The following is a 26,560-nucleotide window of genomic DNA, read 5'->3' on the forward strand; positions in this document are numbered from 1 at the left end:
CTTGGTGTCTGCAGTCGCTGGGTCGCGGCTGAGCCTGCACACAGAGATGCCTCTCACAGCGGCAGCAGCAGTTTCCCAGACTCCAGCGAGCAGCAGCAGAAACAGACGGACATCAGCTTGCTCCTCCTCCACCTCCTCTTCTTCTTCATCCCTCTGCTCCTCCACCCCCCCACTGCCGGACCACGTCTGAACGCTCCTGGATGCGCTGCAACACGGGAGCAGAGTGAACGCCGTGTTCCTCCCCTCCTCCTGCACTCCTCTACCGGGACGCACAGACCGGACCGGCCCCTGTGTCATTGGATGGAGAGAGGCGCCTGAAGAAGGGAGAGCGGTGGAGTTGCTCTACCCTCCTCCTCCTCTTCGTCCTCCTCCTCCTGCACCTCCTCCTCCTCCTTCGTCCCTACTGCACCAAAAGAAAACTCCGGGTAAGAAATGCTCACTCAGGCCGTTTGGCTACATCCAAACACCTGCCGCACGAGCCGCTGCGCTCCTGCTCCTCTCCGTGCACCAACAAGCAACATGCATCATGGCGAGACTTGGGGGGGGACTTGCATGCGTCTTTTTTCTTTGCAGGGGTGAATGTAAAGCGTGTGAGGCATTAGCTGCGCTTGTCAATGCAGCTCTGGAGGCATCCTTCTTGTCGCTCTTTAAATCTGGCACAGCATTGTTCTAACTCGAACCAAATATCGATGCGCAGTGCAAGTGGACCCGAGCTATAGGAGCAGGGTATTGACTGTGGGGCCGATTCGATGCTTCACTGGGACACAGGAGGTTAAAGCAGGGATGACAAATGGCACCAGGAGCTGTCCGTTCAGCACCACTCTGCTGAACCCCAGCTCTACACTGTGGCCTGGAAAAAACTTAGTACAGGTTAGATGAGCTGTGGTGTGTAATTACACCAACTGAAAGTCTGATGTGAGCGTCAGGGAGCTAATCTTTATGACCCAGTGCCCGTTCTAAACCCGTCTGTATGGATTGGGCTGTTCTCCCAACCCCAGTTTAAGCTCTGGAGCTACTTCAGAATTATCCCTCGTCATTAGTGAGTCCTCCTCAAACAGTTCTTTAATAAACCCTCACTTTTAGTGTTTGTGTGCTGGAAATTGTGTTCAGTCTATGGTGCAGAGTGAAGTTAGAAAACTTTGTTGATCCTACCTGGTTTATCTGCAAGATTTTAAACTCAATGTTTTCCATGAAATTAAACTGAATTAGCTCTTTTACAGTCTACGTATGTGGCTCGTTTGTAACTTTGAATGATTTACAGAATTCTTGTTATTTTAAATGTTAACATAGCTTTCTGGTTTAACAGCTCACAGCTGTGAGAAAAGGCTGGGAGTGACTATTGATTCATTTCAAAGGGTCAAAAGTTAAAAAACATCAAGACCAAATGTTCTATAGTGTCCATCTGAGAGAGGGACGGTGCTGCTTTGGTTTTAAATATAGCTTTTTACACATGCTAACCCTATAAAGTGATTCTGTTATCATTTGTGTTTGTTTGCCCAAACAGCAATAAATTAATCTTTGTGGCTGCTTGATGGTTTTTGCAGACATTGTATGGATGATAGGTACTTTTAGTTCTGGTTGTTGGTTTGTTGTTACTCATGTTGACTGATTGTCCCACAAATACTTCTTTGACTCTTGAGGTCTTCAGGCCACACATAGGGATTTCTCTCTTTGCTGTGGCCCATCTTAAAATCAAAAGATGTGCTTTGAATACCTTGAAAATATTGATTGATTTGTCCTCCTCTTGAATTCACATATTTGCTTTAGAGAGGCTTTTAACAGTTTGAAAACATGAAGTACATCCGGAAGCTGAGTGATGACGATCGCTTGAAAAGAAATGCATTTCAAACTCCAGGCCCTGGAAAACAGTTCTTGTTAACATGATATCACACTCTGATGCGTGTGTGTGTGTGTGTGTGTCTATGTCTACCTACAGTTAATAGGGCTAATTTTGGTTAAATACCATCATTATGAGGACATTCTAGCTGGACTACACAATTTCAATGGGCTGTTTTTGACTTGGTTTTAGGGTTAGGGTTTAGTTTATGTTTAGGGTAAATGTTAGATATTTAGTTGTGATGGATGAGGTAAGGGTAAAGGGCTAGGGAATGCACTATGTCAATGAGTGTCCTCACAACTATAAAGAGACTTGCATGTGTGTGGGTGCAGTGTGTGTGTGTTTGTGTGTGTGTGTGTGTGTGTGTGTGTGTGTGTGTTTTACTGGGATTCTCGCCTCTTAGCCAAGCTGAAATATGGCCTGCTCAGAATTCAATTCCTCCTCTAGCACTTACAATCATCTCAGCCATTCGTTTAACACCTACTCTCTTTCTCACTCTGTCATGGACTTCCACTGACACACACACACACACACACACACACACACACACACACACACACACGAACACACTTCAAAAGAAAAGTGCTATTACATTAAGAAAAGTGAGAGCACAAAAATGAACAGTGAGGAATCTCCTCCAACACCTGCTGACATTTTCAAAACGTTTCCTTCCTTACATCGAGCGCCCGCCGACACTGTACTGTGTCACAGTTCATTTTTCCTGAACAGAATCTAATTGGTTGATTTTTTGCAGGATGTGTGTGGTCAGAGCGGTTTGCTGTCGAATGTAGCAGCAGATAAGTTCTCTAAACGCTGCAGGCTGGAGAGAGAATCATTGGGTATAGATGAGTCATATTTATGGGCTTTAGATGCCCAAAGATATTATCAAGTATTAAACTGTGTTGACAACATATGAAACAAGTTGGCTTACTGATGGTTCATTTGAGATAATAGTTCTACATTTTGGGAAATAGAGGGGTGCAACTTATTTTCGAATCAAACACCAGAGTGGCATCAATCCTCTCATCAGAGTCATGCTTTAACCTGCTCAGATTTTACAAGTAGGTTTTACAGCTAGGGTTGGTAATACTGGAAAAGCTGAGCAGGCAATGCATAAAATATTCAATCAATACACCCCACCTATCGGCCGTCTCGACAAAGCTACGCCCCCAAAAAACACACTCGCGAACTGAACTCGCACTGACTGACAACTACAAGAAGACGACTTCTCTGTGAGTCGCTCGCTAGAAGTCGTCTAGTTTATTCCTGTGAGTGCGGATTTTTGTTACCAACAGACAGTTTCATCCAAAACGCTTTTCCAGCTGGAGGGCAGAGGTTGTTAGATGATTAAATCCCATCTGTCCCAACTCTGATTTGAACACTTCCTGCATTACTCCATGAGTTCGTACGTGTCTCTATGTCGTGATCCAAATCACAGGACACAGGTCAACCTTTTGTTGAGTGATCTACCGTCAAGTGGAACATGGACCACTTCACCCATCACACATTTTGTAGACCAATCTATAGACATTGTTACCTCTGTCCTGGTGGCCCATTGTTGAAAGCGACGTCCAACGCAACAGTGGTTGTTGCACAGAGCTTTCAAAAAATTCCAGGCTTCGATTAAAAATGTCTCTATATGTTTATAGTTATAGTACTTCTCAAGAATAGAGCTACTTTGCTTGCAAAGCATTGTCAGTATTTGGACAGCAAAAATATCTTGTATCAAAGAGATGTTGAATGAGAGTCTCCTTCTCAATGAAGACTGGCTGCTCATATGGGGGGGTTTGACATTGCCTTAAAACGTTGATAAGCCGAATTTGACCCCACTTGATGGTTAACACGCACACGCATGCACATCGGAAGTTCAAAAGGCTGCTGCACGCTAGAGGATAATAGGTTAGAGGACAAAACGTGTCTGATTTCAGACACGTTTTGCCCTTTCTGACAATTGTAGAGTCTGTGCCGATGATCCACACAAATAATCCTAAAGTTTGAGGGGTTTGCAAAATAGTCTTAATGCCAATGATTGAGTCAGTGCAGTAAAGACAAGTTTTCAATAGTGGAGGTTGTCTCACCTCCTACACTACCTGATGTTTATAGCTGGTAAAGGTCACTGTTCTCTGTTTTCATTTACTTAGTAGCCCGCCTGCATGGCTAAATTGAGCATATACATGTGGGTTGGCTACGTAAGCTAGCTTCCATAAATATAACATTAAAAAGGGGCCAAGTGTCCCTTGGATGTTAATCTCTGAAAAACAGGACATTTCCATTCGCTTTGTGTGTTAGGGGTCACTCAGATCTTAAGTGGACATCAAAGCTGAAGCCAGCAGGTTAGATATTTTAACTGGAATTTTAACCCCAAGAGAAACAAGGATTCAGATTGAAAGCATAAAAGACAGTGTTACTGTCTAAATACCTCTGGATCTGACTACTGTTACTCAATAGTTAATCAATAAAGCCGTGGCGGGGCTTCAAGTCGCCACTCTTCCCCACAATCCCGGCTCCCACCCACTTCCACATTACTGAAAGTGAATGAACCTTTTGTCCACAACAACCAGTCAGGTCTGACGGACGGTCCTGCAGCACTAAGAGCTCCCCATGTCCTGTATTGGCCTAATTGTGAGGGTGTTAATCTATCAGGTAGCCTTGTAGTTAAACTGATGAGCGGTGGACAACAATCACAATAAGGTTTTTAGATTTGTAGGTTTAGCTCCAGACTCGTGCTTTAATATCAGAATCCTCAAAAAACCAGAGGTATATGTCTATTCAGGTGAAGAAATTACTTATAGTCTGAATGCAGTGGGTGTGCTGTGATGCATGTGTGTGTGATGGAGCTTATTCTGACATTCTAACATTTCATTGTTTATCTGGACAAAAGGCAAAATCATTATTTTAGGAAATTAGCTGGCAGTTATTCAACCAAGCGAGCGATTCGCCTCTATTTGTCTGCTTTAATTGTGTTTGCTCCGTTTTATCCACTCTCTAAATGAGCCTGTTTGGACTTTCTCTCATAAGCTCATCACAAACTTTACTGTGAGCTTCTCTCTCCATCTGGGGAATAAAGGAAAGGAATGTTTAAGCTCCAGGTTTCTGGATACAAATCAAATTCCAGTTGTTTAAGTAGCTCTAGACTGAATATACAAATTAGAGGGAAATAATGTTCTACTTAATCTCACACTCAAAGATTTTAAGATGAGCAATTTGTGGCCTCAATGAGCTGCTGGCTGTGGACTGGTAGATAAAATGATTAGTCGTAAACTGCACAGAGTTCATTGTAAATTTTCATTGTTTCCGTTCCTTTGCTGCACTTTTATCAGCCAGTAGCAGGGGCGGATCCAGAGGGGGGCACTGACCCCTACGGACAGCTGATGGGTCCCTTAAGTGCCCCTGTCCTGCCCGTAGTCTTTAAAAAGTAATTGTCATTCACTTACAATATAACAATAAATATGACTTTGAACACTTCATTTGTTAAGAATTTAGGATTCAAATTCGACTCGAAACAGCATCATTTACACAAGGTTTTTAGCCTGATCTCCGCTAATGGAAGTAGTGATGCAACCACACTCCACCCTGCACGTACCCTTGGGCGAGAGCTTCCATGCAGTGTGTGAGAGCGAACGTGAACGCGGTGGCATTTGTGGAGGCATGTTATGTTTTCTGGCGTTTTGTTACGTCTGAAGAAGAAGTCACCAGTTACTTCAATTGTATTGGATTTAGCCCTGAAACTCCTAAAGTGTTTTGGGGACTCAAACACTTCTCCCACCACTCCATCGGTATACATTTTCATTTTTCGGTGAACTATCCCTTTAAATGTTCATCTCCCTGAATCAGGAACTGCGTAAGGATGTTGGACATATAAATGGCCCCTCTGTGTAAATTGTGGCCCCTTTATGGCCCCTGCTTTAGAAAAATCCTAGATCCTCCTCCTGGCCAGTAGCGGTGATGTATCATCAGCAAGAAAGTTTGAGCTTTGGTTTTATTTTTAACCCTGAGTGATTGAGTTGACTCACTGCAGATTCTTCTCGACTGAGCTGGCCCCCCCGCTGACATTTAAAAAAAAAAAAAAAGGTGGCGGCTGGTGCATTGCTTCTTTTCCTTTCCTTCCCCATCCAGCAAATGAGCTGTCTAACCCAGAGACTCAAAGTGGAGCTGACGTGGAAACAGGCTGCGATGTCGGGGTGTAGGACACAGGCAGAAAGGAAGATGAGGCTTTGCTGCCTGCACACAGATTCAGATCCTCAGCCGCTCCACAGAAACACAGCAGTGAGGCAGTTGATTTGATTAGCAGGGATTGGGCGAGATTTAAAAGCAAAGTTGATTGATCAGCTGAGGAAGAGAAAGAGAGAGAGAAAGAGTCGGAGGAGAGCAGCTGACCGACTTCTCCTCCTCTCAGATGGGCTCTATTTCTTCATCCCTTTCTTTATTTTCCTCCATCACTTATTTCTATTATCTCATCCTTGTCTTTTTTCTACCCTCATATTTCTCTCCCTCTCTCTCCCTCTCTCTCCCTCTCTCTCCCTCTCTCTCCCTCTCTCTCCCTCTCTCTCTCTCTCTCTCTGTCTGTGTGTGTTACATAAATCACTGTGTGTGTTCCTTATTGATCAGAGCTGCTACAACATGCAGGTCCAGTACAGGGGGGATTATTGTTCTCTTTCCTGCTTTCTGTTTTCAGCAAACATGGAGCAGCAGCAGCAGCGATGGTAGTGACTATTTAACGTGAAGACGTGTTGGGTTCGTCCGTTTGTGTCTCAGCTGCTCTGGGTTCAGCTGGACGCTCCTTATTCTTGCCATGCAGCAGCAACTGTTTCCTCCCTGGCCATGTTGGTTTGTTCGTGGGAGACCCCGCACCAGATCTCAGACAAATTGCAGAAACAGATGAGGTTTCACACACACGTCAAGACTCTCATTCTTAGAAGAATTCAGCTAATAATTATTTCTATTAGTATTTTTTACCTCCATGGCGGTATTGTTTTCACCCCTGTCCCTTACGACCGATGTTGAATTACTGAAGTACGGGATTACCGTGAAGCTGGCTGAAGGATGTGGTATGGGCTGAGTGACATTCTAGTTTTAAAAAGAAAGTCAGCAGGTAACTTAAAGTCATCCCCATATTAACGTGGTAATGACTTAATTCATATTTACAGTACTAAGGATGTGAAATAGTTTTCTTGTATGTGATTGTGGCTTAAAATATATGAAGGCATAACACAACACAACATAGCGTAATATAACATAACATAACATAACATAACATAACATAACATAACATAGCATAGCATAACATAACATAACATAACATAACATAACATAACATAACATCACATCACATAACATAACATGAAATAGCATAGCATAGCATAGCATAGCATAGCATAGCATAGCATAGCATAGCATAGCATAACACAATATAATCCTTTATAAATCCCACAATGGAGAAATCTGCCATACAGCAGCCAACATGTAATATGAATATGTAAAATATTTGAAATTGCGCCGATAGAAAATGAGTATTGCTACTGTGCCTGTGAGTCAGATAAATAAGTTGCATGTGTTCTACGTGGTTCAGTTTTACAGCATCAGGAAGGAAACACCTACGACTCCTATAGATACTGTGGGTGTCTCAGTCTGTCACTGAAGGAGCTGCCCAGTGCTGTGATGGTGACGATCATGAGGAATTACTAGCAACTTTCTCTGACTTCTTTCTGAAGGTAAAGAGCAGAAAACACCAGATTCTTATTGTTGTTCTTTTTAAATCAGCACTTCTTAAGCTCTGTTACTTTAAATTATTAACGCTCATCACAGCCTGTTGTGCGAGCTGACATGTGACGAGACATTATCTGATGCCTATCTCGCTGATTCAAATGTCCTTTAGCTGAGTATGCAGTGTAGGGAGATGGTCCTTGCAGGCCTGGTGAGGACTCCCTGCAGATAAATGTGAGATAAATCTAAAGCAGTGGGAGGGCTGACATGATGTGGCCACGAAGATGACACATCAGTGGTTTACCTTGAAACAGCATGTTAATGAGCTGTAAATTGAAACAAAGTGTCACATTTAAAGGAGAAACTGGTTGTGATGTAAATTACCGACATATGTTGATGCCGTGAAATAAGACATCCTGGTTAAAAGGTTTAGACCAGCTGCCTCTTCAGCTTAGTAATTGCAACAGAGAATAAAAAAGCTGACAAAGGTTGATTTTGATTCCTCCCCTGAAGCTGGCATCTCCTCCTCCGTTTATTACACAAAGTGCTTCTATAAAAACCATCTCCCTTATCACACAACACTTGTGCGGAGATTTGATGTGCTGGATGGTGGAAGGAAAGATGAGGAGAAGAGAGGATAATTAGCAGCAGAGGCAGATTCCTGTGTATCCTCCTCTGTTGAGGGCAGAGTGCAGGTCTGGTCTGCACTGGAGTCAATACCAACGAGTGTCTTTTGCATTAATTATTTTTATTTGTTTATATTACATAAACCCGCTTTTTATTTTGACATTTCAAAAAGATTTGGGAGTTGTGTGTTTGCTCATGTGTGACCCTCTGAAATCTTTGCTTTCCCATATTTTACCGTCTCTGTGCAGATCTGTGGAAATGTTCGTCCAACCCTTGAACTGGCTGAACCCTTTCTTTTATATCTTGATCCTTTTAAGAACAGTTGCAAAAGTGGTTGTTATATATAAATAATATAATTGACTACTTCGGGTTCTGCAAGATCTTACTTCCAGTTAATGAGGGATTTTTTTCTCTCCACAGTTGCCAAGGTGCATTGTGGGACCTGTTGGGTTTCTTTATAATTTTAAGGTTCTGCATTCTACCTTAGATTCTGAGTCGTCATGAGATAAAAACTCAGTTTAGCATTGCTCTCAGTGCACTTAGACACTGAGACACAGAGACTTACAGCTCGGGACAAAAATAACTAAATTCTGAACAAATAAGAAAAAAAAAATGCATATCCACATATTTGTTTGGAATCATCAATATTATTTTGGGATTTGTGGATTATTGCAACTGTTCATCTGTAATCCCTGAACAGATGTTACAAAGTCATCATCGGTGTGACACAACATAGAAAGTGGATGAAAAATTGGTGAGTGGCTGATCTTTATTTGTAATCTCTAGTGCCTGAATGTTGAGATTGCATAGCATCAAATGTAATTCAGAAGCAGAAATATATAATGAGAGACAATGCCTTAACACGGACAAGTAAATTCTAAAGAAAAATGTAGGATTGGATGAAGTGGAACTTGAGTTTGGCTCCGAACCAGTTTTCATCCCTGTCCACACCAACAGGCCCGGAAACACATATCGCCCTGACTATACACATTCACATGATGTGTGCGTCGGTGTAAACAGGAAGCATGTGGTTGTAAGTTGCAGAAACAGCTTGACTACAATCAAGAAGGAGCTATGGCGAAAAAGTATTACGTTTATCAGTGCTCACATCATCGTTTCCAAACATCTTTGTTTGCCCGTCCAGACCAAAATATAGTTGTAGCGTTGAACTTACAGCCTTGTGGGTTTATGTCAGACATAACAGCTTGGGAACCACTGGGTGAGAAGATAACTGCATCTTTATGACTTCCAGTTCTGTAAATCCACAGGCATCGCATTCAGATTAACAGACTATTCAAAGCTGAAGTGTCCAAACAAAATGTGCGCGCCTCCTCGTTGAACCCATTGATGCTCCAGAGCGCCGACGCTAATTATTTTTTCTAAATCTGTCAGACATTGTCTTACTCACCCTCTCTCTACTATCGTCCCTCCCCTCTCCCTTGTAAGCTTCCTCCGGACTTCCTGTACACTCGTATGTTACCTTGAGCAGGGCCGAGCCGATCCGAGCTGTGCTGAGCAAGCGGTGGGTGCGCGTACGCGGGGGGGTCGGGTGGTGCCCAGAGCTTCCCTCTCTGCCACAGATTCCCCCTTGCTTTGCTAATGGCACATCAGCAGCTGTCAATGGGCCCTGCACTGCGTCAGCTACTTTAATTGGCCTGCATGGCTGTAGTCTGCAAAACGCTTAGCAGAATTGAGTGAACACCCCCCCCCACACACACACACACACACACACACACACACTCCTTTCTCTATATCATTAGTATAATGCTCCCTTTTTCCCTGAGCTTCTGAGATGTGTGGAGATTCCTCTGAGTGGGGGACAGAGGAGGGGAGGAATGAGTCACACGGAAGCAAGAGTCTTTTTTGTTTTTCAGTTTGTGGAGGCAGAGAGAGGGGTGCAGGGGGAATGTTGTTCTCTTCTGTCTCTGCAATAGAAACCTGCTATGTTATGGGAACGAAAACTGAATTGATTTCTTATTGTGAACTAAACAAACCAAAGGGTTTCCTAGAGCATTAAGTACACAAGTTCACAGTGAGTCCATACTGAATCACTGCCTCTACTCTAGTCTACTGTGTCCTCAAATGCAAAATACAATTTGTATTTCCATTTTTCAATTCATTTTAATTTTATCTATTCAAAAACTTAAAAAGCTAAAGACCTCTGGACTCTGGTGAGACAGTTGTGTGACCCATGTGCCAGAAACCTTGATGTAGTCAAGGAATGTCAAACCTAATTAATTAATTTAACTATTTAATAACTTGTTGTTACCGTCATCACTCAGTATAAATAATCATATGTTTTTGGCCTCTCTAACCCAGGAGGATTTGAGTTATAATACAGAGTCCCCATTTTTTTATTTGAGTTAGGATCCTAGAAAGATAACAACTGGAGAAAAGTACATTATGTCTCAGCAAGAGAACACTGACTTCTTTTGAGACATCGAGAGGGGACACAACAATGGACGAGCCAACGTTTAGATATATGTCAGAATTGGTGATGGCAATACGACTGTTTACCTGTTAACCTTCTGTCCGTCTGGTCTCCCTGATGCATCTGGTATTGTGAGAACTTCTGCTGAAGATGTAATCCGTCTGTAGAAAAAACACAACACCTTCAACCTGCAAGATTTCCCCCACTGTTGGTTAATGACTGAAACACAACATATTGTTTTGTTATATGAGCTTCTATAATCTTACTGACATCAACTTTTTGTGGTTTAACAAATACCAGGTGTTTACTCTAATAAGTGATGGTGAAACCATATCAACACTGCTGTAGTGCATCAGGGTTTGTGTCAAGAGGAAAGTCTGAGCAAACGTAGTCTGACTTCAACCCTGGAGGCTGCGTCTCACAGTGTCCTCCCACCATCAGCTAAGACTGGATTATTACTTTAAATAGTGGTTCTTGATAAATCGTTGGTTGAAATTAAAATCTGAATGTTTGCTCTCTGTTGGCCCCTGTGTAGAAATGTTCAAATGTATCATGAGCCCTGACCTTCCTTGTTCTACTTGCATGTCATTGTGCATGTATCTCGTTCATGTATTTCATCTTGAACCTTGCAATGGATTACAGGAGCTGCTAGTGTCCCATGGTACCTTTTGGCCCTGCAGCTTCTTCAGTTGTATTTAACAATATATTTTAGAGGAAAATGTGCTCAAACTTTATTCTGCATGATCACACAAATTGCCATTTTGACTGAAGTCTACAATTTGTTCCCATGGTGTCCCTTGTCAGATTTTGCACTGTTACAGCCTTTGACATTAAAGCCACTTGAACAGATTATTATCTGGATTTTTTTTTGCAGGCTGGCCGCAGCACCATGTCCTCGGCTCAAAGTGGCGATATATCAGGCTACCATCAGAGCGGTGAGTGGACAGCGCTGCACGTCACACACAGTTTCCAGCACAGCCCTGATCTCTGCATGAATCCCTGTGTCGATGAATGCTTGTCAGTTACGTTTTTTTACCCACGCTGTTGTGTGGTTGTGTATGTGTGTGTCTGCTCTCGGGTTTATTTGACAGCTGGTGTCGCCATTACACGCAAGATTTACAACACCTCTGTCCTCATCTGTTGCTGAAGGCCGTCGGTGTTACTAAACATTTGGACTTGCCCCATAATTGACTTATCTCTGGTGTTTGAAAGTGGAGATAAAGCTGTCAGAGTCCTCCCACAGATGCAATTCATCTGGAGGAAGACGGCTCAGTACGAGCCTCTTCTTCAATGTAATGTGAGAAACTCCGACGTTGAATTCAGAGCAGCGTTCCAATTTGTCTCTCCGGTTTCTTCCCAAACCATTATCTGATTGACATCACACGTTTAAACCGGACGACCACCTAAAGCCACAACTCACTGCTTAACGAGGAGTCTGGACCCAAGTGGCTGAGTCCAGTGACTGTGAGCTTGTTAAGACTCCTACTGGTCTTGACATAAAAAGCCTTTTCTAAACAATCTTTACTATGCACAGTGACCAAACTCTGCCCATAAATACAGACACGGTTATGACGCCTAGCTTTAAGCTGCATGCCGCTGAGGAAATGGGAAATGCCTGAGGAGAGATTACAGCTCGTTCTGTCTGTTCCAGTGGTGCGTAACCCGCCCGGCTGGGAGGTGGGCATCTACCTGGTGGGCTTCCTCGTGCTGCTGGGTGTGGCTGGGCTCAACCTCTGGAAGCTGTGGAAGTCTGGTACCTTCCCCAAGCCGTCGCCCTTCCCCAACTTTGACTATCGGTACCTGCAAGAGAAATATGGAACCTCCTTCTCAGAAGTCAGACAAAAGGTATGGGTACTTGTACCTTTTATGATATGAACTTACATAGAAATACACATATAGCTGTATGGACAAGGACAACAACAACAACAACAAAACATGACGAAGAAAGGTAAACAGATGTGAAAAGAAAGTAGGAGAATATGCAATATATTAGAAAGACTAATGACCAACCCCATGAAATGATACACCATGATGAGTGTATGTACACAAGTCAACTGGGTCTGTATGTTGTCAGTGTTGTGCACAAAAGATGCTGTGTATGTCTGAAAGGGAGCTGAGAGGTTTTGTGAAGTAGATGTTGGGGGTTTCTTCACCTGGAGCTGTGATGAACAAACATGTCTCCAAGGTCTTCTTTCTGAGCTGCAGCAGCTGGTTTTTGAAAGCTTCCTTTGGCTGAAGGTTCAAATTCACTTCAGCACCACCTTGAGAGTCTTGGCCCTCAATAGCATAAATCGATTAGATAGATAGATTACGTTATTCATCCTCGAAGGGAAATTAAGTCGTCATAGCAGCCAGTACATTTGGATACAATAAAATACAATACAATAGAAAAAATATTGAGGTAGAAAGAATAAAAACAGAAACACAAGATAAATAGGTAGATAAGGTGCAGTGGCAAGATGGTGGCCCTGAGAGCTCAATGAACAGCAACTTAAGAAAACACATGCAAGTTGACAAAACACATGCAAGTTGACAAAACACAAGCAAGTTGACAAAACACAAGCAAAGTAAGAAAACATCTCCATCAATTTCACAACACAACACAACACATTACAGAAACGCGCAGCAAATAGTCACACGCGCTGCAAATAGACACACGCGCAGCAAATAGACACACGCGCTGCAAATAGACACACTCGCTGCAAATAGACGAACGCGCAGCAAATAGAGGCGACGAACGCTGAACTTAACGAATCAGTTTTCATATTATTAACGTGAACGTAACGATGAACGTGACTGAACGTCACGTTCATTTTTTAAATCATCATCGTATCAGGCCCTCATGAAATACCAGGAGCGGGCGTGTGTGTGTGTGTGTGTGTAACACTTCCGTTGTGTTGTCGCCTCTATTTGCGGCGCGTTCATCTATTTGCTGCGCGTTCGTCTATTTGGTGAGCGTTTCTGTAATGTGTTGTGTTGTGTTGTGAAATTGATATTTTCTTACTTTGCTTGTGTTTTGTCAACTTGCATGTGTTTTCTTAAGTTGCTGTTCGTTGAGCTCTCAGGGCCACCGTACTGATGATATGCTGGTAATGTTATTGTTAGACAGTATATAAAAATAGTAAAGTATATATAGTATATAATATAAAATAATATATATATATATATGATAGTGATTATACCAATATAATAGCAGTATATAGTAGTAATGGCAGAAACAGTATATATAATATTAATAGTAAATATAATAATAATAATAACATGTACACATGTGTAAATATGTGTATATAGACTTATATATACAAAGAATATACAAAGTGTATGATATAATATGATATGATATATAGTAGAGGTATAAATATAAGTATCAATATGGTGTATATTAACACATATCACATATGATGTGAAGTAAGTGTTCCAGTATATGTAGCGGAGTGTTGTACAGGAATCTACTTTATTATTGAGATTTATTAGGGCCTGAGCACTGACAGGCACTGACAGATGTGAGGCCCTATTGAAATTGTAAGAATTATTATTAGGGCCTGAGCACTGACAGGCACACACACGCACTGACAGACGTGAGGCCTGATTGACCTGATTTAAACCATGCAAACCTCAACTCACCTGGAGCATGTAAGGTCAAGGGTTGTTCAGACTGAACTCAACCTAAACTCAGTAAGATATATAGATTAGATATAGATTATACTTTTTCAGATGAAAACCACCAATATACCTGGATATTTACTAGGAAAATGGATTATTAGGGTGCTTTGACGGTATCAAAATACAGTTCAGATGAGCACAGAAAGTAGAAAATGATAAAACAGATGTTTAGGGATGACACTTAACAGTATATTAACAGCCATCAGGGGGCGATCAAGATGTTTTGACCAACACTGTTCTGTTTTGTTAACTTGCTGCTATCATTGTGTTGGTTTGGGCCAACACCTGAGATACTCCACACCTACTCAGCAAAAAGACACAACAAGATGGTGGACATAGTGCAGCATATACGAGCTAAAGAGTCCGATTTTGCCCACAAGAGTTAGTAGAGACCAAAATCAATGAGTTATAGGAGGTTTATGGTTAATAAAGAAGTGGCCTTGGTGAGCTCCTAGTGCAGAACAGACAACATTGAACTCACTGAACTTACTAATAAAACCAGCATATAAATCAAATGGAGTTTGAAGATCTAAGTTGTTTGTCTACTCAGCACTACGTTTTAAACACACGGTAAAATGTCAGTCTTTTGGTAAATCGTTTTTGGAGCTAAGGAACAAAACTCACTAGGGTCTTGTTATGAAATGGTCTGAACTACAAAAATAACAAACAACAAAAACAAAACCATTCAACCATGCAGCTTAACTTCTCACTGAAATATGATCCAGTTGCAGACAAGCAGAGACGTTATCAGGAAGTTTTTGATTTCCACAGCCCCCTAACTTGAACACGTTTTTGGTCTAGAGAGTGGTGGCCAACAACCACCGGAGGACCTCCACCACCTCCAGCCGAAAACCCAGCCTGGCCCTCGGCGAAACCACGGATTGCTTCAGGGACCTGGGCCACCTGGAGCTCATGAGCAGGGAGCTGGACCCGACCGGCATCGCCCAACTCAACCGCTCCATCTCCACCGACTCGCTCAGCTCCATCTCCTCCATTGCCAACAACTTCGGCCACGACTACACGGTGGGCCAGTTGGAGGTGACGCTGGAGTTCGAACCGCCCAGGCAGCCGGGCCAGGGGATGGGGATGCTCCACATCACCCTTCATCAGGGGAAGGACCTGCTGGAGAAAGAGGAGGGAGACTTCCCAGGCTGCTTCATCAGAGTCACCCTGGGGCCAGAGGACATACATGTGGGAGTCACACGGGTGAGGAGTTGTTTTGTTTTTTGTCTTTTTGATTTATACGTGATTTCTTCAAAATTATCAGAAAAAAATAAGGAAGATATACAATTGTTTCTTTTAGGCATGTGGAGCTACTTGATATTTAGCATTTAACATTAGAAATAGTCACAATCAAAAAATGACTTTCAACGACATGGATTCATCTGATTATGACACGTTAGAAACATTTTCCTGTGTATCCTGGTAGATATAACTGTCCATTCATTAATAATAAAGCAATATGGTTTATAAGTTAGTTATGGATTATAGGTAATTAATAAGGTAAAGTACCCAATGGAGAGTTTGGCCACTCTATAGATCAGTGTTACTTGGTCTCAAGCTTGTGGACAGTGACATGCACGTGCCTGTGGGTGATACAACACAGATGCAACACAGATTTCCTCCAATGGTTTTAAACTGTAAGAGTGACGTGCAGATGGTGGTAACACACATGGAGTATTCACCAGCAGGATTTAGAGAGGTATGAGAATACGAATGCTGCTGGTGTTTAAATAATAAGTTTTGTGTTTTATGTGAAAAATCAATTCAGCTCATTTGTTAGACCTCAAGAATTCACAACTTGTATTGTGAGATGAAACATTGAATGTAAAAATAACTTATGTTTGAATAACATAAATATCCACAGGGTATCTTTAAAGGGAAGTTCCTCACAGCTGGACTGACACTGTTTTGTGTCTTAGGGCTGCAACGTATCATATTTTGATGATTGTATTAAAGTGATGATAAGAGTTGTATTGAAGTTGGTGCTGCCGTTGCAAGGAGCAGATCACTTTCTGTTATATCAACTTGATAAAAACAGTATAAAGTGATTTTCAAAAATATTACAGATAAAGAATCATAGGACCTGTTCAGATCACATGGGATAGTGGTTAGCAGCAGGGCCAGTTACTGTAGTTGTTTTGGTTACACAATGCCCTTTATTGTCCCATTATCTTTCTTTTAGGGTGGCAGACAGAAGAGCATATAGTGAAATTGAAATATTTAAGTGTCGGGCTGGCATTTGTCAAACCTGGAGCCAAAAAAGGGATAGTAGCCACTCACTCACTCACAAAACACTCACTTTTGACAATCTGTTATTTGGATAAACACCTCCAACAGTTTATCTTATTGTCAAAATTGATCATCTCATAAATCACTGAGTTGATTATTTCCGAATTTTCTAAGCGTGAGGGCATCTTTATAGATAGATGGATTTATGTTAATGTGAAATAAAGGCAATCCAATTATACAGTGAAACTTCCTTAATAGAGACTTCCAGACTAGCAGACTTTCTATAGAGAAGGTGGAGACGACAGGAACAGCTTCTCAGACAGGTTATATGCAGTTAAGCAGTAGTGATTGAACTTCGATAAAAGGACTGAAGACAGTCGTGTCTGAAACATTCTCGCTCTTGGCAATACGTCCCGCGGGGGCCCAATTCTCTCCTGTCTGACACGAGAGCCTGTTTCATGTGGATGAGCAGTGAGGCCCCCTGGGGGCTGAATGTACAAAGCAAGGTCAATTTTGATGAAGATTTTACCTTCATCAGGAGTGCATGTGATTAACTCTCTGTGGTTTGAGATGGAACATGTATTCTGTTTTAACTGCAGTTTAGGTTATAATGAGTGGCAGTGTTTTGTTAACAGTTTAAAATTACCAATGATGCAGGTCACAACATAGATGAGTTTAGATTAGATAATAGTGTTGGCTGATATGACGATATATTCCGATGAGACAGTTAATTATTTTTCCTCCATAATATCCTGTTAATACCTCTGGATGTATGAATAGGCTCCTTGACAGTTCTTCAAGTCAATGAACCACATACTGTGATGAAGTGCATTGATGTTTCTGGGATCTTATTTTCTGATATCAGTATATTTTGAAATTTAGGATTTATGAATGTTTGCAACTTGTGTTTTTACCAGAAAACAGATAAAATAAGATAAAAGATGAACATAATCAAAAATACTCAGTTCATATTGCATAGTCTTTGTTTGAATCTATATTTTTTAAACAAACAAGTTAAGAATAATATTTTAATTATATATTAAAGAGCATATTTTTTTAGCTAATATATTAATTTGTATTTATCCATATTCTCATATATATATGCTAATTATTACGTAATGATTTACGATTAAGTCAAAACTTTAAAACTAGATCTCATAACTTTCACAATAAAAAAATTATTTAAATTAAATTTACATTCATTATGTTCATGTTTCTATTTTTTTATCATGCATATGTTTTAAAGTTTTAAAATATATGAAAGATATTATCTTAATTGTTACATTTTCTACTCAACCATCTCCTCAAGTGCTTTTCTGTATGGTGGAGTGACTTTGAGGAAAAAGAACAGAGTGTCACTCCTCCATCTGCTCCACCCGCCACTTGCCTTCTGCTCTCGGCTCCACGCTGCCAGAGCTTTCTCTGATTCCTGTCTGGCTGTGCTGTGAGTCGACGGCTCCTCGTGTGTGTGCCTGTCGCTTTGTACAGTTTGTGCAGGCTGACAGGGACACACACACACACACTCATCGGGGCTCCGATCACCTGAGCATGTTGATGTTTACACTGGGTGTAATAAGAAAGGGAAGCAGCCTCTCATGCATCAGACTCACTGGCTCTCTCTTTAACATTGACGACAAAAGGAAATGCTTACATCAGCTCCACTCGCCCTGCTGGTCCAGCCAGTTTTTTTTTCTTTCCCTCTCTCTGCCTTTGTTTTCTTACGCTCTCTCTCTCGCTCACTTTCATCCCCAGCGCCTTGTTTTTTTCTTTTCACTCACCTTCCTTTCTCATTTTCACCCTCATCCGCTTTTCTTCCTTCTCATTTATTTGCTGTCACTGCTTCTTTCTCTCTGTCGGTGTCTCCTGTTGAAATCACGCTCCCATCTTCACACACATGCCATCTTCTCTTTCTCTCTCTCTTTCTCTCTATTTTCATTGCTTCATTTTCCCAACACACATCCCCATTGTTATCCCAAAGGAGAATAATGAAGACAGACAGTCTCATATTATGGAAGGAGAGAAAGATACCTCTTTGGATGCTTTATATCCTAATGTACATACTTTCTTTGCACAGCAGCAGCAGCAGGGCCCTATACTGGATGCTGTAGGTGTTGGATGTATGATTATGATGATATTCCAATGTTTTATGTGAGGTGTAGACCAAGGTCGGCCTCACACAGGCTGATTTGTGGATGCTTTACTCTGAATTCACAACTCTCCTTTGGTTCAGGCAGATATTATTTTCCCTATTCATAACATCTTCTGGTGACTTTACATCGCAGCAGCTTTTGCTCTTGTGTAAATTATCAGAGAGATTCCTCCTCGTATTTCACACTTCAAGAATAAAAAAAAATGCTATTATTAAACCCATCCCCTCTACGCATGTACTAGTTGCCTGGTAACTTCCCTCCGCTTTGAAAACCCCCTGTTTCCACGTGGGCTTCAGCATCTGACGGTTGAACTCAGCATCAGACACTAAGGTGGTGTTGATACCTGTGGCTGAATAACTGTGTCTCTCACTGGTATCTGTGGGAGTCATGGTGTGCTCTGCTGGTCAAACTGACGTCAGACTGTTTTTTTTCATTGTAAAAAAAGCAACAAGTGACTTGTGACGTGATTATGTTTGGTTTTGATGTGGGCTGCTGAAAAAAAAACACACAAGACGTTACTTATGACTCACAACTTAGCATATAGCAGGAGGGTGAAGGAATATTTATGGAAATCCCACATGCAAATATAAAGAATATACATTTTAAATAAGTCTTACCTGTTTTAGTTTCAAGCCATTTGGTCAATGATTCCCGGTCAACGCTTTGCTGTCATTTCACAGAAGAAGCTCCGAAGACAGTTTGGCATTAAGCCTGAAAGTGCAAACAGTAGCTAAATGCATTATGGTGAGATGTGCACAGAATGAACCCTGAGCCGATATGAACTATATGTGCTATTGAATTGATGTAACTTTAATATTTGTTGGAACATTCTATGGATTTCCTCTGAGATACCTGACAATGACCGACCAAAAAATAAGAAAGTTCACTATTTGGAATTAGAAAAAGGTTTCTGAGAAACTGATATTTTAACACCTCGAGCCACATGGAGTTAGTTGATATAGAATACTTTGTTGTTGTTTTGGTAAATTGATCCTTCAACAAATGTAAAAAAAACTACCTGCAGACCTGCTTTGTTTGGGGTCGTCTGTATGTGAGACCTTGGTGATGGATTCATTCAGCCTGCTTGAACCAGAGGTTTCTCCACAGTTGAGTGAGTTATCCTGTCATAAATAGAAAGTGTATTGTCCTTCTGTGGCTCTGAGTGAGTCGGGGATAGGATGAGGAGAGGAACATATGTTACAGCCTACACCACATCTTCTCTTAGAAACTTGTATTGTATCTTTAAAAGCAGCAGTGTCTTGTCGAAGTCAGTGTTTGAAGAGAGGAGACGCGGACCCAGAACTTGCAGCATAACAGAATTTATTACACAGAAGTTTCACAGGTCAGGATGAGCTCTAGAGACTCGGAGACATCACACAGCCAAATGGTGAAAATCCGCTTCGCCTCTGCAAGGCAAGACTATTTAAAGAGGAGGTGTTGCAAACAGAACTATAGATAAAATGATGTAGCACATAGGGTCTATGCCTAGATTTGGACATGTTTCTCAGTAACTTAGGTTGAAGTCACCCGCCGAATTTTTCCCCTTCCTTAGCAGGCCAGATACTATCTCATAGGTCAAAGATCATTCCAAGGAGGGGGAGATATAACCCTAACACATGAAATAACATTTACAAAGCCTGAAAACATCAGAATCAAGTAACTCAAAAATGGTAGCATGCCGTCATGGTATTTGACCATGTTGGAAAGTTCCAGTAGCTGAATTTACGATACTTGTTTGATTCATCTCGAAAGCAACACAACATTTTGTGCTTGTGGATTTGGTTCCTCTGGGTTTACTTAATGTGTTTGCTACCTATTAGGGCCCGGTCCAGTCATTGTTATGAATTAAAATCCAACATGTCACCTTCAACCCTTTGCCTCCCACAGGTCCAGACCAATGCATTCACCGTGATTTTTGTAGAGCGCTTCTCCATCCCCATGGAATCGTCCAATTTGGAGGAGTACAGCCTGCTATTCTCCGCGTTTGGCATCGACGCTGAAGAGAGGAACACCAGCGCAGGAGTGGCAGATCTCAAGCTGTCAGACCTGGACCTGACCATCAGACCTTTCAACGCGTGGCTCTACCTTCAAGATGTCAATAAGGTGAATTTCAATACTGACATGTGTCATAATGTGCAAGTTGACATGACCCAAGGAAAGACAGAAGTATGGGTTTTAAAGCACAGTTTCCATATGATGAGTTCTACATTGCAATATGTTGGAGTGCAAAGTGGTGTCTGAGATCCCCTGCTGGACATTAAGCCACACTACATGTCAGATAGAATAAATTGCGACAAGACTTACCTCCACAATATAATGCAGAACTGATGTGATTGGTGAAGACGTCATTTATATTGTAAAGATTATTTCAATGAAACATTATTTCATGCTATCGGCATCGAAAACATGATTCTGTTTGGCTGGACTCAGATTCAGTGCGGCAGGTATATAAGATTGGATGTTACCATGGTAACAATAGTGAGTTATTTAAAATATATATATGTAAGTTTAACAAGTTTAACAAATTAACTTAACCTAAAATTGAAATATCAAGAATATTTACCAGTACAGGGAATAGAGTTTGCCTCTGGAATAATTATTGGCTTTTACCATGTTTAATTCTAATCAACTAAATGGATGGAGCATATTTAAAAGGCTGTTACTTTGTTGATTTACATGAACTAATTCACAGTAAAATGGAATCAAACATGTTTAAAAGGTTTTAAATATTACATATGTCGGCCTCATGTTACATTTTAAATTATGTTTAGTTTAAATATTTCATCTGAAGAAATGTTGGCAGTATTCCACCAAAAAGCACTGAACTCTGATTGGTCAGATCCCTGCTAACACATGTCTCTCATCCTGTGTTATATGACATGTGTTTCCATGTTCTGCTTTGACTCCAAAGGCTGTAGATGCAGTTGGCGAGATCCTCTTGTCTCTCAGCTATTTGCCCACAGCAGAGCGCCTCACTGTGGTTGTGGCCAAGTGCAAGAGCCTAATGTGGACCAACAGCAAGAACACGGCAGGTCAGGGACCTTCATCTGTTGGATGTAGTGTATGTGTGTGTCTGTACTGTGTTTGTTTATCTTATCTTCCTCAGTCTTTGACCTATGCACTGTACACGTCTGTCTGTCTCTCTGCCTTCAAATCTGTTGTTTCAAAGTGACTCAGCTCACCACTGAACAAAACACGTATTGAATCAGTAATAACAGACTGTTAATGACTGTTATTAAGAGGAGAATATTCCTCTCGTTATCATCCACTGAGCTAACAGCATGTACAGGACTGTGCTTCTAATTGATCCTATCATAGTCTGTTGCACTAAGAACTATGTGAGGGGGTGTTGTCTATTAACGTGTATGTGTGCATGTTGGGTTTTAGAGGCCTGACACGCGGATGTTATCTTACCTTCAGTCATTCTCATTGTCAGACCCGTTCGTCAAAGTTTATCTCCTGCAAGACGGCAGGAAGATCAGCAAGAAGAAGACGTCCACCAAAAGGGACGACACAAACCCCATCTTCAACGAAGCCATGATCTTCTCTGTGCCGTCCCTCGTACTGCAGGTGATACCTCAGACTCTTGATGAGGAAACAATAAGATATATATATAAACAATATATAACTTTTATATCCAAACAGGAAATTTAACCCTATCCCTTAAAGCTCCTACAAGGAACTTTTCATTTTGGTCGATTTGGCGCCTCTGTGGACAAAAGCAGTAGTGTTTCCGCTTAGCTTGTTTTTCCAATACTTGGCTGCAGTATGGGAAAGAAACCACTCCCAGTTGTAACCTTATCTGGCCAAAACACATTTGGGAAGGCACACACAATTGGCTCGACAATAAGAAAGTCCCTCACATACAAAACAAAATACTCAACATATTCACAGAAAAATGAAGATACAGAAAATATGAACTAACTCGTCGGAAAAGACAATCTTCTAACAATAATAGAACTGATTCAACATAATCATTTTTAAACACAGGTACTAGAAACCCATCCATCATCTTATAGTGGGTGAATGAAACATCCCACCTGACACTAATTTATTCAGTATAAGGGCCTAAAGTTGGCTGGAATATCAAACCACACCATTACACAACTGTTTGCAGGATGCATAGTGATGAGGTAATGTATCCTAATTCTCATTCTGATCTCATGCAACTTGTTTGTAAGAGAACTGGCAAGGAACAGACTCGAGAGCCTGAACATGGGCATTTCCAGCCTGAATTCAGTAAATAGTAGCTCTGACGTCGCAGGGTAATCCGACCTGATCACAGATATTGAGAATAGTTTATAGGAACAAGGCAATTTTCTTCCTGATTGTCTAATTTGCAGTTGTAGGTCATAAATATTCATAACCCGTTAAAAACTCCTTGCAGGGGCTTTCACAAAGCAGCATTAGCAGCAGTATCTCTAGCTACAGTAGTTACACTACTAAAGCAAAAAAAATTAAATAAACAGTAAACAGATATGACACTGACAGTGTCATCCCAGCAGCTTCACTCTCAGCTAGGATAAAATAGTTTCCTGCTGTGTAACATGAGCCTTACAACTTGCTGCTGACAATTATAACAACTTTAATGCATAGAAGGATTTTACAATATATATAATTATAAATACTCACACCTCTCTGTTCGGGTCTTATTTTTATTGGACTAAACCTAAATATTGTAAATTTATTGTGTGTTTATGTGTACTGGTCTCCTGTGGCCTCTCGAAAGATTTCCTGGTTAAAGTTTTCAGCTAAATGTCAGTGTCACACAGTGTTTACCTGCTGATGGAGGTATAATGTTCACCATGTTCAGCATATTGAGTTAGCATGAAGTCCACTGGACTGTTTTACAGGTTTTTGGTCATAATGCAAACTACTAAAGGGGATAAGGGATCAAAGAAATTATGACAAATGACCAGTGGTGGAATTTTCTAAGTTTCTAAATAATGATATGTCCAGGGGAACTTGGGGGCCAATCAAATTTAATTTGGGGTCAATGCCCCCCTGGCCCCACCACTGCCTCCACAGGGTAAATGAATGTGTGTTTACCAAATGTCACAGCAATCCAGGAACTGACTGACTTCAAGACTGACAAAACCATCCCTAGAATATTATAAAAAATAACAATGACAAACTCATTCAATTATTTCTGCAGCATAACATGTGCCCCTTAAAGACTTGATTTTTTAAAGCACACTTTTTTTTAAATGAGCAAAACAGTAATAAAATTAAATTGTGAATATTAAGGTGATGAGGTTAAAATGACAAAGCAGTAAAAGCAGAAAATGCTGTTATTGCTCATGTCCATTAAACTGATACCCTGCTGTAAAATAGATGCTGAGTCATGCTTACTAAGCAGGCTGTGTAACCATGTTATGCTGTTTGCAGGAGCTGTCGCTGAGGGTGACGGTGGCCGAGGCCACAGACGACGGTCGGGGGGAGAACCTGGGTCACGTGATCATAGGTCCCGAGGCCAGCGGGATGGGGATCACCCACTGGAACCAGATGCTGGCCACTCTGAGGAAACCCGTGTCCATGTGGCACCCCCTGCGCAGGATCTAGTCCTGTCTGCCCTTCTACACACCAGACCTGTTTCAAGTTAAAACACTTGCTTCTTCAGAGTCTCCCCCCTTCATGCGGTGCCATACTCTAATCTGTTTCGGGAGAAGAGAGTATATTCTGTGGCCCACAGGAGAATACTCTTTGTGGCTTATGTCTCTCTGGTGGTTTTTTTCTGATATGTAAGAAGTTGGAGTAAACACCTTACATTCATATAAAGGGGGGGGGGGGTCTGAAAAGCAAGTGTTTGACCCTGAACTGGGTGTTTCTGGATGCACAGGGATCAATTATACATTGAATCCTGTCTTTATTATTTGGCTTCATCCTGGATCAGATGCACTATGGCAGAGGGTGGTGTTTGGCATGGAGAAGTCAACCCAAACTAATCCTGCGATCCCTACATTAGCAAGTCCCCCCTTTGGTTTGAGAACTGGCCTGACTCCCCCATTCATTCTTAAATATCTCCATCAGAAACGTCAGTGTGGAGTTCTAATTCAGTAAAAGGTGACCATGCCATACGCCCTACCCCCTCCACCCTCCTCTCTGCATGGTGCCTACTCTGGTTGTAGCCTATTATAGTTGTCTAGAGAATGAACGGCCGGACGGGAGGGGGGGGATTGCTTCTCTTTCAGGAAAACTCTCATTTATCTTTTTCGAACCAAGTCATCGATTGGGGCCTGCTCGATCGAGTCCGCTCTATTGGATGTGGTTTGTGTTTGTGTCAACAGTGAGACCCACAAACAGTAGAGGTTTTTGGTATGTTCAGTATTTATTGTGCTTTTAAGAAAATGAAAACAAAAAAAATCTAAATCCAGGTATTCTTATCCAGGTGAAATTATTGTAATTTGTAGCAGTTGTTACAGGGTGGCCAAATCAGATGTACTCAACATATAAATTTCACTTCACATTTGTTCTATTTTTAACCACACTAATGGCAATACTGGTTGCAGAAGCATATTTAACAGTGTAAATAGTACAACAGTCTTCATCATTGCCCCTAAATTTTGGGGGCAAATCATGTTTTTTCATACAATCACACATCAATGAACTTAATTTAAACAACACTGTAATTAACACCAGTATTGTTGCTGATCAATAATGTATTATGATTAAAACACCTCTGGGAATTTAACTTGTGATGTAAAGTATACTAACCCCTTTAAACAGGTTTTAATTTATTTAATGTCAGAGGTAAGACCTTGATAGCTTTTGTCGTAAAACCACCTGCAACCATGGGGGATTCCTAGGTGAGTCCGGAACTGGAGCCACTGTGCAGCTCTCAGTTAGAATGGTAATGAGGATTAAAAGTTTTTTGGGGGTTAAAATTAAAATAATGTGACAAGTCTTGTGAAAGTCAGAACATAAAGGTGGATTTTGATCTGTTTGAGACATTCTCTAAAACATTGTGCAATAGTGCTGTTTTGTTGTAACTCTCTGAATGTGAATTATCATATGGAATATCTGCTAACTCTAAAAGCGTTGTCAGCCTTATGAATTGTTTTGAATTTTTTCTTCCAGCAGAACCCACTTCACATTTTTTGGTTGAGCTCCGACCACGTTCCTCACTTTTCCAAAACAACAAACCTGTGGTCATAGAACAGACAATATTTCCTATTGTGCCAAATAATAAAGCAATATTTTCATTTTACAATCTGCATTTGCATTCAACCCAACAGAGCTGTAGCCTACATCAGACCATGCATGAAATTATTTAGCACTTGATGTGAATGTGCCTCAAGAATTCAGTGTATTGTGTGAATGCTGTTTGAAATAAAAGCAGTTCAGCCGTAACACTGGCCACTTGTTTATCTTTATTGTGCTCTGAGAGCGGGCTAAAAGAAAGATGTCTCACTCTGCCACATAATTCATCTCAAAGAATCAATGATGCAGACTAAAATGTGTTCTCATATACCATATAACAATATTGTTGTTCTGATATATGGTATATATTTTTTAAATATCATCTGTGAAATGAGATAATTAATTATTTAACATATAATGAGAATAAGCTGCAATTGAAAGTTCATCATTATCTCTTCAACAGGAGTTGACAAAACAATCTCACCACAAGATCCATTTAATAGCTGTTTGTGAACTCTCTCTCAGATCACATGTTCTGTTCTTTTATTTCAGTAAACCTTCATATATAGAAGACAAAATGACGATAAGATTGTACATCACTGCATCAATTTAATCGAAAATACAATAAACTACAGGAATAATGTTATGCTGTAAAGCATATAAACGACAATAAAGGCTACTATTGTGGCTACTGTTACAGAACAGTGCAACATGGAAATTATAATCAAATGCATGGTAATTCCATGTTGTCCCTTTTTTCTTTCCACCACTAACATT

The 26,560-nt window shown here is 41.0% G+C and overlaps 1 protein-coding gene and 1 long non-coding RNA gene across 2 annotated transcripts; one reads left to right on the forward strand and one right to left on the reverse strand.

The window, feature by feature from the left end:
* syt12 (synaptotagmin XII) lies at positions 1-25,984 on the forward strand. Its single transcript, XM_062390495.1, has 8 exons — positions 1-425; positions 11,473-11,533; positions 12,250-12,443; positions 15,063-15,467; positions 20,531-20,746; positions 21,555-21,675; positions 22,080-22,213; positions 24,032-25,984. The coding sequence occupies exons 2-8, from the start codon at positions 11,488-11,490 to the stop codon at positions 24,203-24,205; spliced, it is 1,290 nt and encodes a 429-aa protein (XP_062246479.1). The 5' UTR covers positions 1-425; positions 11,473-11,487; the 3' UTR covers positions 24,206-25,984.
* Positions 19,947-22,197, reverse strand: LOC133955586 (uncharacterized). Its single transcript, XR_009920892.1, has 2 exons — positions 22,058-22,197; positions 19,947-20,728 (listed from the first exon to the last, which is right to left on the reverse strand). It is a non-coding gene; the product is annotated as an uncharacterized LOC133955586 (long non-coding RNA).
* Positions 25,985-26,560: the final 576 nt, after the last annotated feature.

This window comes from Platichthys flesus, chromosome 6 (assembly GCF_949316205.1).
Source record: "Platichthys flesus chromosome 6, fPlaFle2.1, whole genome shotgun sequence".
NCBI classification, from domain to species: Eukaryota; Metazoa; Chordata; class Actinopteri; order Pleuronectiformes; family Pleuronectidae; genus Platichthys; species Platichthys flesus.

Bases quoted from the DNA above. Each gene is read 5' to 3' on its own strand.
- syt12 (XM_062390495.1), top strand. From the start codon at position 11,488: ATGTCCTCGGCTCAAAGTGGCGATATATCAGGCTACCATCAGAGCG. The intron at 12,444-15,062 runs GTATGGGTACTT...TTTTTGGTCTAG, and splicing joins TCTCAGAAGTCAGACAAAAG to AGAGTGGTGGCCAACAACCA. The intron at 20,747-21,554 runs GTGAATTTCAAT...TTGACTCCAAAG, and splicing joins ACCTTCAAGATGTCAATAAG to GCTGTAGATGCAGTTGGCGA.